At 37.4% G+C, this 14761-nt stretch overlaps 1 protein-coding gene across 4 annotated transcripts in view; it reads left to right on the top strand.

Moving 5' to 3' along the window:
• MIGA1 (mitoguardin 1) overlaps positions 1-14249 on the top strand; it is a 35832-nt gene extending 21583 nt beyond the window's left edge. For 2 of the 4 annotated variants that reach the window (XM_086841385.1, XM_023932635.2), the window contains exons 8-17: positions 544-644; positions 7250-7368; positions 7547-7619; positions 7955-8041; positions 8166-8264; positions 8576-8710; positions 9884-9937; positions 10548-10664; positions 10998-11159; positions 11283-14249. In XM_086841385.1, the coding sequence (XP_086697511.1) occupies positions 544-644; positions 7250-7368; positions 7547-7619; positions 7955-8041; positions 8166-8264; positions 8576-8710; positions 9884-9937; positions 10548-10664; positions 10998-11159; positions 11283-11288 (953 nt within the window). In that variant the 3' untranslated portion in view covers positions 11289-14249. Of the gene's footprint in view, positions 1-543; positions 645-7249; positions 7369-7546; positions 7620-7954; positions 8042-8165; positions 8265-8575; positions 8711-9883; positions 9938-10547; positions 10665-10997 lie in introns of all 4 variants that reach the window. The other 2 variants (XM_086841383.1, XM_023932633.2) reach the window with 1 other exon arrangement.
• The last annotated feature ends 512 nt before the right edge of the window (positions 14250-14761 follow it).

Genomic DNA, 14761 nt, shown 5'->3' with positions numbered 1-14761 from the left:
GATGCAGTGAAGAGTAAAAGCTTCACTTGCTCTCCAGAAGAACCAGCAAGTGAAAAAAGTCATGAGAAGTAGAAAGTGAAACAAATTCAAGTGAAACTAAAATGTGCTGGTGTTTTTTTCAACTATGGACTTCTGTTTAGAAAAATAAAAGTGGTGGCTAGGACATTGAACAGTTTGTTACATAACACAGCCAAGTCAAAAACTTCACTGAGGGTCTAGATCAATATATCAAATAAAGTGATACCATAAGACAGAGAGATTGTCAGAAGTCTATAAAAGAAGAAGACCAAGGGTTTTGCCAAAGTCTTTTTTTTTTTTTCTTCCAGTTCATTGTGGATGATATTTGAAAATCCACTTTAAAGGCAAAACATACAGTCACCTTTATATATGTTAGTGAGTTGTAAAAGAATTTACTCTTACAGTAGTACAATGTTATGCCTTCCAAATGAAATACTGGGTTAAAGTACACATGAAACACATTTTCTAGACTTAAATGGAATTTTCTGATAGTCTAATAAACTTCTTTTTTTTTTAATTTTAAAGATAAAAATACAGACATTACTGTAAAGGATAATGCGGATGATTTCTGCCTTCGAGATACATTAAGCATTGCATCCACGGACTCCTTTGTTTCCACCGCTGAGGTAAGACTCTTAAAGATTGCTTTTTTAAAGATTTATTGATCTATTTGAACAGTCAACAGAAGAATCCTGATTTTTTGCTAATCGTTGTAAACAAAAATATATTTCTCTTATGGAGAAAAAAGAGCTTTTCAGGCTTTGTTGGAACCGGTTGTTTTGGGGTTTCTTTTGTGTACTGGCATAATGCATTCCCAAATCCTCCTAAACAAAAATTGCTTTTGAAAAATAGATCACATTTTCATGAGTGAAGAAGCAGTCAATTGAGGCTGCAGCTCCTTTCACCATGATTTTTATTTTTCTGTTCTTTTTTCCTATTACTTTACCGTACTGTTAAGAGTATGAAGAAGGCTTTGTATTGTTTTGACCTGAAGGGGTTTTTTTTTGAGAGGAAATGATAAGAAATTGACAGCTACCTGTTTTAGCATGTTCCATGCACAGTATGAAGGCACCAGTTGGAGCTGTTACTCTGTTGTTGCACCATGATTAAATGGCTTAGAAGGAACCAGAGGTCTGAGGCTGTTCTGGGAGCCTGGGGCAGGCTGGGGGAAGCTTGTCTGGCTGTGTGGGTGTGCGGGGAGGTGAGCGGGGACCCCACAGCTCCCTGCAGCTGTGGGACAGTCCCTGAGGGTGGAGTGGCACTGCCAGGGAGCCTCCTGACTGGCCACACTGGGAAGCTTCCTTGGCAACCTAATGTGCTTCATCTAACTTGCTCTAATCCTCTGGGATGAGAGCACAAAGGATACATAACAAACTCTGGGTAACAGCCTATTAGCTGAAGTCTGCTACAGCTCCCTTGAAGTATTTGAAAGAGGCTCATGAGCACTGACACACTTCCTTGCTTGAGGAGTACCTCCTTCTATAGTCTCTGGGGAGCTGAAGTGATCTTGAATAGCACTCTTCTCCAAAAAACAGGAGAGGCAGTTGGCCTCAAAAGATCTATTTTGTGATAGATATTGCTCTCATGTACACACTACAACTAAGCTACTGAGGTCAGTTGCAAAAAGAGAGAATTGCACACACATTCTTTGCAGTTGTTTTGACTGTCTATTATAGGGTTTGTTTTTCCGTAAGACAATTACCTTGATTTAGTAATTCACATTAAATTGTGATTTCCTTGATTTAGTAACTCACATTAAGTTGTGGTGCCTAGCATCCATTCCTAGCAAGGATTGTATCCATAGAGACTGGTTACTCTTTGCTGTAATTTGGACAAGACTACAATTCAAGTTTGCTTCAACTCTACCAGCTCATGTGAGGAGCTGTAAACCGTTATAGTTTCTACACTTTGTGTCTGGTTTGTTTGTTTGTTTTCCCATGAACTTTCATAATGCTTTTGCAAGTATGTGAGGATGGGAGCACTCCCTTATGCTCATTTGTGCTGCTTGGCTTAAAAAAAAAGGCAACACCAACCAGTGAACCAAGCAAATAGAAAACCCCAGGATGTATCACCTCAGTGGACTCATCATCCTCTCCTGAAGGTATATTGTCCCAGGATCTGTTAAAAAATATTGGAATCAAAATTGGACATGTAATTGTCTTTAAGTATTCTGAAAATATTCTTCATGTTTTGATACCTCAAAGCCACTTCTGTCAACTTGCTCTTCCAGGACAAAGTTACAAAGATTTTCTCTTCCTTTCCAGCTGTTCTAGCCTTTGCCAATAGAATAAAACTCTGTTTTCTCTGATTTTACTGAAGAATCTAGTGGCAGAAGTTCTGAAGATTAACAGAACATGAACAGCTTGCAGTTTGGTGTTTGAGCTAGAACACCATCAATGTTCTGGGTTAAATAGGAGCCACTAGGCTTAAACTACAGGCTCAGTTAACTCTGTAGTTGTAGCTACAGGGCATCATTGTGTGCTGCAGGGAAAAGAAAGCTGTGAATTGGTGTTCTTGTACAAAAACACCTCAATTTAATATTTTGTCCATCCTCAGGAGTGTGTGTGTCAGGGAAATGCTTACATTATGGCAATGAGGAGGAGCAAAAATGACTTCCCAGTGTATTCAGCTATTAGTAGAGAACACTAATTGCTTTCATTTAACAGGATTAGAATTGACATGCCAGAATCTTTTATTCTAGACATGATGATGTCAAGTAGCTTCCTCTTGCTTATCTACTTTTTAATTTATTTTTTTCCTTGCACTAGGGAAACAGAGCAATGTTTTAATTTAGACTAAGAGACTTTTTCAGCTTTGGATTTGTCTCACCTAAGGGCCAAATAACACAGTTCTTTCATTATAAGCTCCCTGATTGCTGTTACAGTATTAGTAACTATCCTGAGCTCCATGTTCTGATAGAAATGTTTAGCAAAGTTTTTCAATCTGAAATTCATATGTGTGTTTATACTGCTCTGTGATTATGCCCATTTGGAATTAATAATTTCGCCTTCCAGGAAATTAGAGTGTGGCACCATTTTTTGTGGCCTCATCACACTGCAAGCTGTGTGTTGACAGTTCCTTGGCTTCCTTCTACTCTGCATCCTGTCCCAAGGAGCAGGACTCAGTATTTTGTGTGACTCTGATTTTGGAGACTGGAAACCGTGTTCATGTTTCAGTGCTGACACACACTTAGGTCAAATTTAGCTCCCTGCCTGCAGGACAGAGAACATTCATAGAACAAGACACAGATAGATGCTTGAATGGAAATTGATAGGGATACTGCTTAGGAGACAACAAGAATGTCATGCTGTGTTATATTAGAACAAAATATAGGAAAGAGCTGTACAAAACTGGGACAGTTTGGCAGGGTTTGCATCACATGCCCTTTTGATGAGCTCTACAGGATAGCAGGAGGGTGTGCCAAAACTTCATCTTGGCTAGTGATCAGGAGGGTGCTGAGGATCACTGGTTTGATGACTTCTCATACAGAGTTGTACCTGGCTGGACACCTACGATACACAGGTGCCTGAATCCTTGTAAAGACAATTCAGACACATTTGCCATCCCCATGACCAGACAGGCTTCTATTCTTAAACACAGGCTCTAGAAGCACTGCAGAAGGGATGGTAAACAGGACTATTTGCCCTAATTAAGTTATTAATGCTACTACTGTGATAAATAGTTGTATTTTCTTCCCCATTTGAGCCTGGCTGCCATCAGCTTGTGCTGATGAGGATTAGTATGCTTGTCATAGTCTTGCTTTCCCATCTACTGTGATCAAAATAGCTGCCACCTTTGGCAACAATGCAGCAGTGAGTGTGCCAGAAAAAGGCCTCTGCCCTCTCTTTCCTGGCTTCTTTTCTATCTTCCTAAGAGAGCCTCTTGCCTGCTATCCCTGACAATGAGCTTTGTTGCTGTTTCTTTGTTGTCAGTGCACATGCATTTATCATGTCTTATTTTTAAGTTTTAACTAGTACTGAATCTTTAGGTTTATTATCAAATAAACTTTGCTTTCCTAGTTAAAATGTTAACTTAGTCCAAAGCTTGGGAGTTTTTTTAGACTTGTCAATAAAGCCTTTGCTGTTTCTTATCAGTATCAGTCTTCCTGTTTTCTTCCAGACCTTAGGTGGAACGCACCACTTCAGTCTATTTTAAAGAGATCATCAGCAGCTTTTTTAATATAGGGTAAACATAATTTCTCAGAATGTAAGGAATGCTGAATGTGCCAGTAAAGTGACCTCTCTATTAGGGGAAGCACACAAGAATTCCTAAAAGGTCTAGCATTGTTTATTTTTGTTACATTCATGTAGGTGGTTATTTTGGTAGTCAACAAGGTCTTGCTGCACAGCTGGGAATTTTTTCTATTTATTAAGAAACAACTTGTGGGTGGCAAATAAGAGCACTGAGCCCATTCCTTAAACCAAAGCAGTCTGGGCATCCCAGACCTAAAAGTGATTGCAAGGGGCAAAGGTTTGATGTTTTAGAGCAATGATTTCAGCATTTATTTACTGCAGATACACCCCTAAAGCTGAACTGTCCTGAGAAAACTGGTTGGCAGCTGAACAAATCCATGTTGTAATCTTCAGAGACTGGTCTGCAGCATGGCAGGCCTAACTAGACACAAGTTAGAACTACAAGCTTTGGAGTTTTGAAGATGTGTGTGTTATTTTAACATGATCTTAGGTATCCACTGCAGGTCATCATGAATGTCCTTGCAGTGGTCACCAACTGGTCTCTCTTGAGCCTTGAATGGATACAAGCCTTACTTTAGATGAGATGAGATTGCTGCTATAGTGACAACCATCTTTTATCTCTTCTTTGTCTGCATTTTCATTCTCTGTTTACCTCCCTGACACTGAGGAAGTAGCAGACACTTAGAGGCTGGCATGTCCAGTCCATCATCACAAGCTTCTGTGTTCCTGGCTGCTGCCAGCGCTGTTGGGAGCTGTGCCATAGCTCCTTGCCATCCCTAGAGCTGTGTGAAGAGTCTCAAAGTGGCAGTGGCTGTGCACAGAGTGAACACTACAGAGTGGCAGGAAAGGACTTGGGGAGCTTTCAAGAGTCCAGCTTACCTGTGGTGCCAAGGTGCTGGAGGCTGGAGCTTTCTGGTAACTCAGTCCCTGCTGAGGAGGGTTATGTGGTGCTTAGGAGTACCGAGTGAGGTAAAAAGCAGGTACCTGAGTAAATATAATGAACACATGCCAATTTATATAAGGTACTTACAGTGAGCCATCTAACAGAAAACTAACCTTTCTTCCCACCTTTTTCCTCAAAGGTAGTAGCAAGTCCTCAGAGACTTTTACAATGAGGTTTTTTTTGATGTCATCTGGGGAGGTTCTTACCTAGAAGATGTTGTATGCTGTGCATTTTGTTAAATATTGAACATGATTTGTCAATTTTCCTAGTAGCTGAATTCTTCTACATTATAAATGTGGGTGTATCTTTACAAATCATCGTTAAGGAGTTTCACTTTAGGCAGGATGTTTATATAGGCAAACTTTCACCTTATTTAACCTCAAAGAATGGCCCCTACTGGTTGCAAAAACATTTAAAGCATAATAATCTATGTTACATCTATATACTTCTTACGTCTACATATGAAATACTGATATGGCAATATATTTTTAAATACTAGAAGTCATCAAAAGAAAATCCTTGATGACTCCAGGAGCATTAATGGTGCAACTTCAGAGCCTGTCTGGAATTACCTTTTCTAGTTAAACATTTAGTTTCTGGTTTTCAGTTTGTTTGCTTTTTCTCCCCTTCACTTTTTGCATGCCAAGAGAAGTCACTGGTAGAGGAATTTGTTCCTCCTTTCCAAATATTATTTGTTGGAATTTCAATCTGTAATCAAAACCATCTTTTCAGGGAAAGAACAGTTAGACCTTTCTCTCCTGATACTCTATTTCATCTGTTAACATGAGAGAAATTGCTGTTTTCTTTTAAAAAAATAAAATATAATTAAATATAATCAAGGGCCTCACTCAATTCCCAGGTATCAGTCCTTGTGCTAATCTGTGACCCCAAAGGCAGTGATCAGCCATCTTCATGTGTAAAGATGTTATCACCTCAGGTGCTGGCAGCAGATGAAGGTTACCTGCATCTCAGCATAGAAATCACCAGTTCTAATTCAGTCACACTCAGTCAGTTTCATAAATATCTGAAGAAGGTGATCTGCCTGAAGTTCATCAGACTTGGCTGTATGACCTCAGTGACAGGAGAAGCTGCTCAGCATTTATTTACTTGAAAATTTTAATGGAGGTTTAACATAAAGTAATACTTCAATATGATTTTTAAAGTCATTCTAAGAGATTAATCTTTTACATAGTTTGATTACCTTGAGATTGATTACCTTATTTTTAAAGATGTTTCTATGCTCAGTTTTAGTAGCCTAGAAACACAGGTTTGTTTACCCCATGCAGGATATTAAAAAAAAATAAATAAAAGCTAGAATTAATTTTCTGGTTGTTAACTAAACTGAATGATGTGCAAACATCAGAATTTTTTTATCATTAAGAATATGAAGTAATCTTTGTCATGAAATTATAGCTCTACATTGTGGATTAAATATGCTATCCTGTAAACAGGAGTTCTCTGTATTATTTATGTGCTTTGATTTATGGAACTGGTTTTGGTTTTTTCTTTTTTTAAAAATGTCTGCAAGTTCATGTTTATTTCTATGTTAACCATAGAATTAAAACTGCTAATAATGAAAACCTTTTAGGGGGCCTGTAGTATAAAACACTGAATGCTCATGGTTTATACAGTGTGCTTTGGTAACTGGCAGACTTAATTACCACTGAAACTAAAACAGGGGTGGGAGGATGTTACTATTTCCAGCTTCCTAAAGAATTGTATGGTGCAATCATTCTGTACTTTGTGTCCTGGCAATAATTTTCTTTTAACAGCTTTGAGACCCATTAGATTTATTTAACTAGACAATTCAAAAACTTAACTAGGCCAATTAAACACAAAAATAAGCTGTTTTTATTTTTTTAATTAAAAAGTTTTGAAACTTTAAACTGTAGCTTTCAGATTTTAAGAGTTACAAAGTTAACTCTCATGAGCTGGTGTATCTGTTCTGCTCATCTGTTGATTGTAAGCCCTTTGTTTTAAGCAGATCCAGAAAAGGATGCACCTTTCACTAGAACATCAGGAAAACTTTGATTTATCATTACAAAAATTATTTCAGCAAGTTCTTTAATAAACTTCCATAAATTATTTTTTTCAGCTTTCAGAGCACCGAGAGATTCGTAGCACATATGGTCTGGATTCCCTTTGCCACTGCCCCTTGTATGAAGAAGCCATGCACTTGGCAGAAGAAGGCAAAATTTATTCACGGGTGTTAAGGTATTGATTTATGTCTATTTATTTCCAGAAGAAGCAAGAATTAAAGTTTGATATTCTAGCTAGAAAGCACTTTGTAGAAGTTGCTTATACTAGATATTTTTTCTAGCAATTAGACTTAGATGGGTATTCTTGTGCTGCTTTTTTTAATGGTCTTTGAAAACCTTTCTATTTTGCGTAGGACTGAAATGTTTGAATGTCTAGGAGACAGTGACTTCCTGGCTAAGCTTCATTGTATTCGACAAGCTTTTCAGGTAAACAGTAAGGAGTGATTTGTCTGTCTTATTAAGCCTTAACTAAAATACATGGTGTTGAAACTGACTGCTACTCTTTGTGCAAGCATTTTTATAACATAATCTGTATTTAAATTTTTTCTTGTTGCTTTTACATTTTTACCATTCTGAAATGAGATGTATATGCAGAGAAGTCAGATTTTATGATTAGCTTTGGAACCTTTGCACCCAAGGCTTATTAGGAACTTGGTAACTGTACTAGAAGTGATGATTACATGAAAATTGATTGAAATGGTTAAGGTCACTTGGTATAACCTGTGAATGAACCTGTCTAAATTTTCTGAACCCCTTTCTAGATAATTCTTTCAGAAACAGCAAACAGAATATTTCTTGCTGAAAGTGGAAGAAAAATTTTGTCTGCTTTAATTGTGAAAGCACGAAAGGTAAAAGCCTTTTTTTAACCAATGTTTTTTTGTTAATGTAACTTCTGCCTGAATTCACTGTTAGGGGAAAATCAAACATACTTCTTTTTACATTTACTTGATATTCATTGCTTTTACTTTACAGAATCCAAAGAAATTTGAAGATGTCTTTGATGAAATGATATATTTTTTGGAACAAACAGATCACTGGGATAATACTGAAATGGAACTTGCTGCTAGAGGAGTGAGTTGCACTTCTGAAAAATGCTTTTACCCTTACTAATGCCATAGGATCTAAAAATACCTTTTTACAGTCCAGAATTGTGGGAAAGGCAACTCTTTATTTTTTATATTGATGATTTAGAGAAATGGCATTCACCAGTTTAATAGCAGAATTTTTTTTTTTACTTCTCTTTTAGTGACACAGTATTTTTAATATTCATCAAAAACAATTGCAAATCTGCATGTTAATAGAGCATTACAATATGGGGCATGCTGAATTCCACTGCTGAAAGAGAAACTAGGTTACTTAGATCATGTTCTCATTTAATATAGGTGAAAAATCTGAATTTTTATGATGTTGTTCTGGACTTCATATTAATGGATTCATTTGAAGATTTAGAAAATCCACCCATATCTATACAGAATGTAGTAAATAACCGCTGGTTAAATTCTTCTTTTAAAGAAACAGTAAGTATTCCTGTGCAATTATCATACTAATTGATCTGTAGTACAGTGCAATGTATACTGAGTATGTACCTGAGATCTTCCTCAAAAGAATTTAACAGATTGTATTGTCAGGTTTTTCATAGTAGGAATTTAAAAGTAACAAATCTGGGACAAAAGCAGAGACTGACTGAATGCATTGGAGAAAATACTTCAACTTGTCCTTCCTTTCTCTGAGGAAGTAGAATTCTAGAAGGGGAGTTGGTTAGCCACGTCTTACACATCAGGTCCAGGTTTTGGTTCATAGACCAAATTCAGCAATAAGGGATGAAGTTGCAAGGAAACCAAAGTAAATTAACACAATTCAGCTGTTGATTGCTATTCATGATTTTTCATACATACCTGTTTAATTGCCAAATAGATCTCATCCCTCTGTTGGAGACACAGGCTACTGCCGTGGTCAGCTGGTACAGAAACTACTGTCATTTCATCCAGTTGTATCTGTAAAATGCAAGTTTTCCTTTTATTTTTGTTTTTCAATTGAAATATTCCCTCTAGAGGAAAAACATAAAAATAATATATATATATATATATTTGTAGTTATATGGTAATATTGTGCTTTGTCTGTGTTAAATTCTCTTTGCAGTACTGAGGGGAGTCAGATGAGGATAGTTAGAGGCTAGGAGGGGAAAAAGCCCAGAACTGATATTGGTATATTGTATTCCACAGGTCCATATTTGGACAAAGCTCCATAGCTGAATCTGAAGCTATTGCAAGAATGTTTTTGCTAAAATGAAAAAGTACATCTCAATGTGTTCACATGCCATTTAATTTCTAAAATAGTTACTGATGTCTGAGCACATACTTTAATATATAAGAATGGTCCTCACTTAAACCCAGTGAGTGTTGCTAACTGTGGTAGCTGTAAAATCAGTCAAGGATGCCAAATTACATTTGAATTTAACTAACGAAAATGTTGCAAAGATGGATCTGGAATGGCAAGTATGAACTACATATAAATTTGTTATTTATATCAGCTGCTCTTTTATGGTTTTAAACTTTGTGTTATTGCAAGATTGAAACTGAGGAAAATATATGTCCCCAAAATGTAGAATATAGAAATGCAGTATTCTGCAGATGAGTTCTTTTGAGATGGAAAATTATTTGGATATTGCTTTATTTTCTTTTTACAATTAGGCTGTGGCTTCAAGTTGTTGGTCAGTACTGAAGCAAAAAAGACAGCAAATGAAGGTAAGTTCCCCTTCAAATTATATGGAACAAAGGTATTGATCATCTGCTAGGAATTTGAAGTTCTCTTTGTAGCTTTGGGAAAATAAATGAGTGATCAACCCTTCATCCTGTTAGACTTCATTTAGACAAGAGGTTTGCCAGTTGAGGAAGTTTAGCTTCTGGGGCCCTAACACTTGTTTTTAGCAAAAAGCCTTAACTGAAAGGTTTTCCTAAACCTGATTTTGGTCCAGTGGGTGGTGGTGTCAGTCCCTCCTCTGACTTCCTGTCCCACACACAGATCTCAGACACCTGCACAGCTAAGGTCATGATTCTTGTATCTCACCTGGTTGTGCTGGGACTCTCAGCCACATCTCCCACAGGAGGACATCTCCCATCCTGTCCTGCCCCATTACCTGCCCAAAGCACCACGTTCCTCACCAGCACCAGGAATTCTGCTGCAGCCTCCCCTCAGCCCCTTCTGCACCCTCTGTGCCACAGCCCCTTACCTTTGGAGGATTTTTCTTAGACCAAGGAGGGAAGTGTTAGGCTTTTATGAAGACTTAATGCTGAGTAATGGAGCTGGATAATGAATTTAATGTGTAATTTTCATCTATGATTTTTAAATCACTAGGTGCCTGACGGATTTTTTGCACATTTCTATGCTATATGTGAACATATCAGTCCTGTTTTGGCCTGGGGCTTTTTGGGCCCTAGAAATTCCCTGTATGACCTATGCTGCTTCTTCAAGGTTTGCAATTTCTTTTTAATTACCGCTCTTATAAATAAAAAAAATTTAAATCTTTCTGATAAAAATAAGATTTTATTTATTAGTATACATTTGCATTTTCTGAAGATTAAGGCTGGCAGTCAAAAACCACAGGAAATAAGTGCTTTTGTGTGAATGTTTTAAGCCTGGAACTGTTTTGCAAAGGCTGTTTCAGTACACTTCTGTCTCAGCACCAAAATAATACATAATTTGATGCTTTTAGGGAACATGGTAAAGAAAGAGCTGTTAGCATTGCATACTTTTTCTCCCTCTTGTAACTGAAAACAAGTTTTTTCCTTTTTTTCCCCCCACTAGGATCAAGTGCTTTTCTTCCTCAAAGACATTTTTGATTTTGAAAAGGTGAGGTACTCCAGTATGGAGAGCCTGGCTGAAGACCTCACCCAGCTGCTGATCCGCCACACGGAGCTGCTGCTGGCCTATCTGGGGGCAGACTCACTGAGACACGTCGGGGCCTGTGTGAGTGGCCACGGGCCTGTCATCACCAGTGGGCTCCTGGAAGCTAAAGTACAGTAAGCTAAAAATCCCTGGCAAGTGACAGGAAGTGCACATTGATGTGCTCTTTTCCACCCTTTTCTCTAGTGCTGAAGCTACTGTGGCTGTTACTGAGCAAGCATCTGGGAATGCATCGTGTTGCTAAGTATGGAAAAGGACTCAGGGAGGTTAAATGTACATCTGTGAGAAGAACTGGGGAGTGTATTACTGTATATACCTAAATTAATTTTGCAGCTCAGCTGTCACTGTATTAATATTTCGCGTATCCCAAAGCTTTTTTCTGTAATATTCGGGTAAAGTTTATTTATGAAATACTGTACTTTTGCACAAATAATTCGTAAGCGAAGCTGATGGAGTTGTTTCCTTTAAAAGCTTATAGTACAAAATGTTCATTGCAGAGTCTCCAAATCATTAGGTGTCTAGATCTAGAAGGTGTTTTGACTGGGATATCTGCAGTCTCTGATTCATGTGACACGTGCAATAAAGTAATCACACGCACAGAAGTGAACCTGTTGCCCCTGCCCCAGAGTTCCATTTGTGTGGGTGTAAGCATCCATTTTGTACTAGAGTGTCATGGAGCAGTGCAGGAAATGCAAGCACCGTTTGGGCAGGAATGACTGCCAGTATGCAATTTTTGCTTTATTTTGGTTTAAAATATCTAAACATCACTGAGGTGTTTTAAAATACTTATTTATATTTGAAAAGCTATGCTAGCTTTGCCAATTAATTTAAAACTTCCTTGTTCTAATACCATTGCCACTCAATATGGTGGTAAACGAACCAATATTATTCTCAGTTCATATGTAGCATTTCAAAATATATTTTTAAATATGTATGTATGATAAGATTTATTAATCATGAAACAGAATTGAAGGCAGTGTTTTATAATTTAATAATTTGTGTCTTCCTCCCTTCTTTGTGGCAAGTCAGGTGTCTGTTTAAGAGGAGATTTAAGCAATTGTGGCCATCTCTGTGCAATGTAAAACTGTGGCTCAGGCCATGGAACCCTGAACTTCAGACAAGAGCATGAGGCACCTTGCAGCAATGGCTTTTCCTGTTCCAGAGGTGATAAATAATGATGAGCTGTAATCTTTGAATTTCTGTCAACTGAAGCAATGCTTCACAGTTAGTTTAGGCTCCTAAAAAACTGCGCTTACATGTCTTTGCCACACAAATCCAGCCCACAAGAATCTATCCCATGCCAAGAAATACAGAGTAATTATTGAGTAATTCCAAATATTCAGATACTTAAGAAGCATGTTGTTAAAATCTAGGATATCAAAATGAACTTTGACTAGAAACATTTCAATTTTCATGTCAAACACAACCCAAAAGGATGCTATTCAAAAGGAGGGCCTGTGTAATTTATAGATTTTACTGAAGCCAGCATTTTGCTCCTTTGTTTTACTCATTTGATAAATACAAAAAATGATGAAAATGTCACATTACTTGTGTGAAATGCCAACTGATTATGGTTTATTTAACAAAATAGAGTATACTCTATATGTAATAAAACAGAAATTCCAAATGCTGTTCTTGGCCTATTTCCACCATTTAACTTGCTGAGCTTGGCACCATCCTCTGTGCTGTATTTTTTTTCTCTGCAATGTGTCTTCAGTACAGGCATGAGAAGTTTTTTTCACCCACCTCACTTAACTTTTGAGCAGATAAGTCTGTTTAAGCTATGTGTATTTTGGCAGCTTTTTCCAAGTTATGAAAGAAATTATATGGAACAATAAAGGCATCTTGTTGGGTTCATAATCAATAGGAATAGCTGGAAATAGAAGGAACAGAGTAAGTGTTCTGCATATTCTACAGCAAATATATGACCTTTGGGTAACTGGGGAAAATGTCTGCTGTGATTTGTCTGGTCTGATAAAATGGTGTGAAGAAAATGATACCTTAACATACGTCACAGAGAAACAGAAAAGCACTTTTTCACAGAATTAAAGGTATATTGAGATTTTCATATTATTTACAAAAATCTTTTGAGGAAACAGAATTGCAGATGAGATTATAAATGTTTCCAGACACTTGGAAAAAAAGTAAAACCTGGAAACTTGGTCTTCTGTCAAAAGCAAAAGGTTTGTTTTAAACAGAGAATAAGAAAGGTCTAAGCAAACACCAAACTACTTAGAAAATGGGGAAGAACTTCATAATATCTGACTTAAGCATTTGTGTCCTTTAAAACAGCAGCACTTCCATACACTCACAGAGCTCTCAGAAGTCCACAGAATTGGACTGGAAATTGAACTGATGTATTTCCTATCCAAAATAAGAAATACAGGATCCAGTTATTGTAAGATGCCACCACCAAACACTTGATTGAGAAACAGCAAAGAAACCAAAAAGGAAGGGAATAGAGAGACAGGGAAATGTGCAGGTACAGGTGCGAAGGCTTTTGATCTCTGAGTCTTTCTTGATCTTTTTCTGAAAAGCATTCATCTATTCTGAATATGTAACTCCAGAGGGAGAGATGGAAGTTTAAATGGGATATGGTTCCCTCCCTGCAGCACAGAACTGCAATCAGTTCCTCTTACAACCTTCACCTTCAGCTGCACAGAACATCTGTTGATAACTGGCCGTGTGGCTTTAGAATTTCAGAAGTGCACCATCTCTGTAAACACAAGTGCCAGAGCTGCACCATAGCAGTGATATTATGATGCAGTTCTACTCTAGTTAATTCATAATCAGACTCGGAATTTAGTTTGTAGTGTCTAAATTTAGATAGTTTTGAATTATACTTTCCATGGTAATAAGAACAACCTAAATTTAAAAGCCATCCTCTTCTGCCATAACGGTACTCCTAAGATTAGAAATGTTGAATGCATAGGGATTATAAATAATCAAATATTTATATCATTTGTAATTTAGTTGTAATAATAATCTTACTTTAAATGTGTTCTTAATGATTATTATTCTTCCTTTTTGTAGTGTTTGGTTTCTATCAAAGTAAATGTGTCAAATCAAGTGTCAGTAAGAGTATTTGTGACCTTTCTATTGCCTAAATGAATTGCAGCTGTGTATATAAAATAAAATATTTCAGTGAAACAACTGTTGCTCACATAACTGTATCTGAAACTTGAATTTGCACAGTTCTTGAAATCTAATGCAAAATTATTTAATATGGGAGGAATTTTGATACCAGTTAGTCATCCTGAAACTGGAGTTCGCTGCCTGAAATTGACAAAGAACAACTACTACAAAATGTACTGTATAAATGAAAAAATACTGAATGGGAACAGCTTTTTTATGTCATTGCATACAGCTCTATGCCAAGCTGTTGTCTCTTTACTTGGTTTTAGGAGACAAATTTTTTCAGGGTTATTTCCAAGCCAAAATGCCATACTGAGCTCCAGTTGTGGATTAAGACCTCCTTTACGGACTCACATAAGTAATGAAATAGAGGACATAAAGAGTCTAACCCCTGGTGCTGTAGAAGGCCCCAGTATCCGTGCTTTGACCTGCCCAGATTTGTTCTGTGCATTGCGTGTGTCCATCTGCTGGAGGCGGGTGGGTCCCTGGCACTCGGAGCTTCAGTGCGGCCGCCCCGAGGGTGGCACTGG

Source organism: Cyanistes caeruleus, chromosome 9 (genome assembly GCF_971803275.1).
Source record: "Cyanistes caeruleus chromosome 9, bCyaCae1.hap1.1, whole genome shotgun sequence".
NCBI classification, from domain to species: domain Eukaryota; kingdom Metazoa; phylum Chordata; class Aves; order Passeriformes; family Paridae; genus Cyanistes; species Cyanistes caeruleus.
The sequence above is the reverse complement of the archived record's forward strand: the minus strand, read 5'-3'. Positions and strand labels throughout refer to the sequence as shown.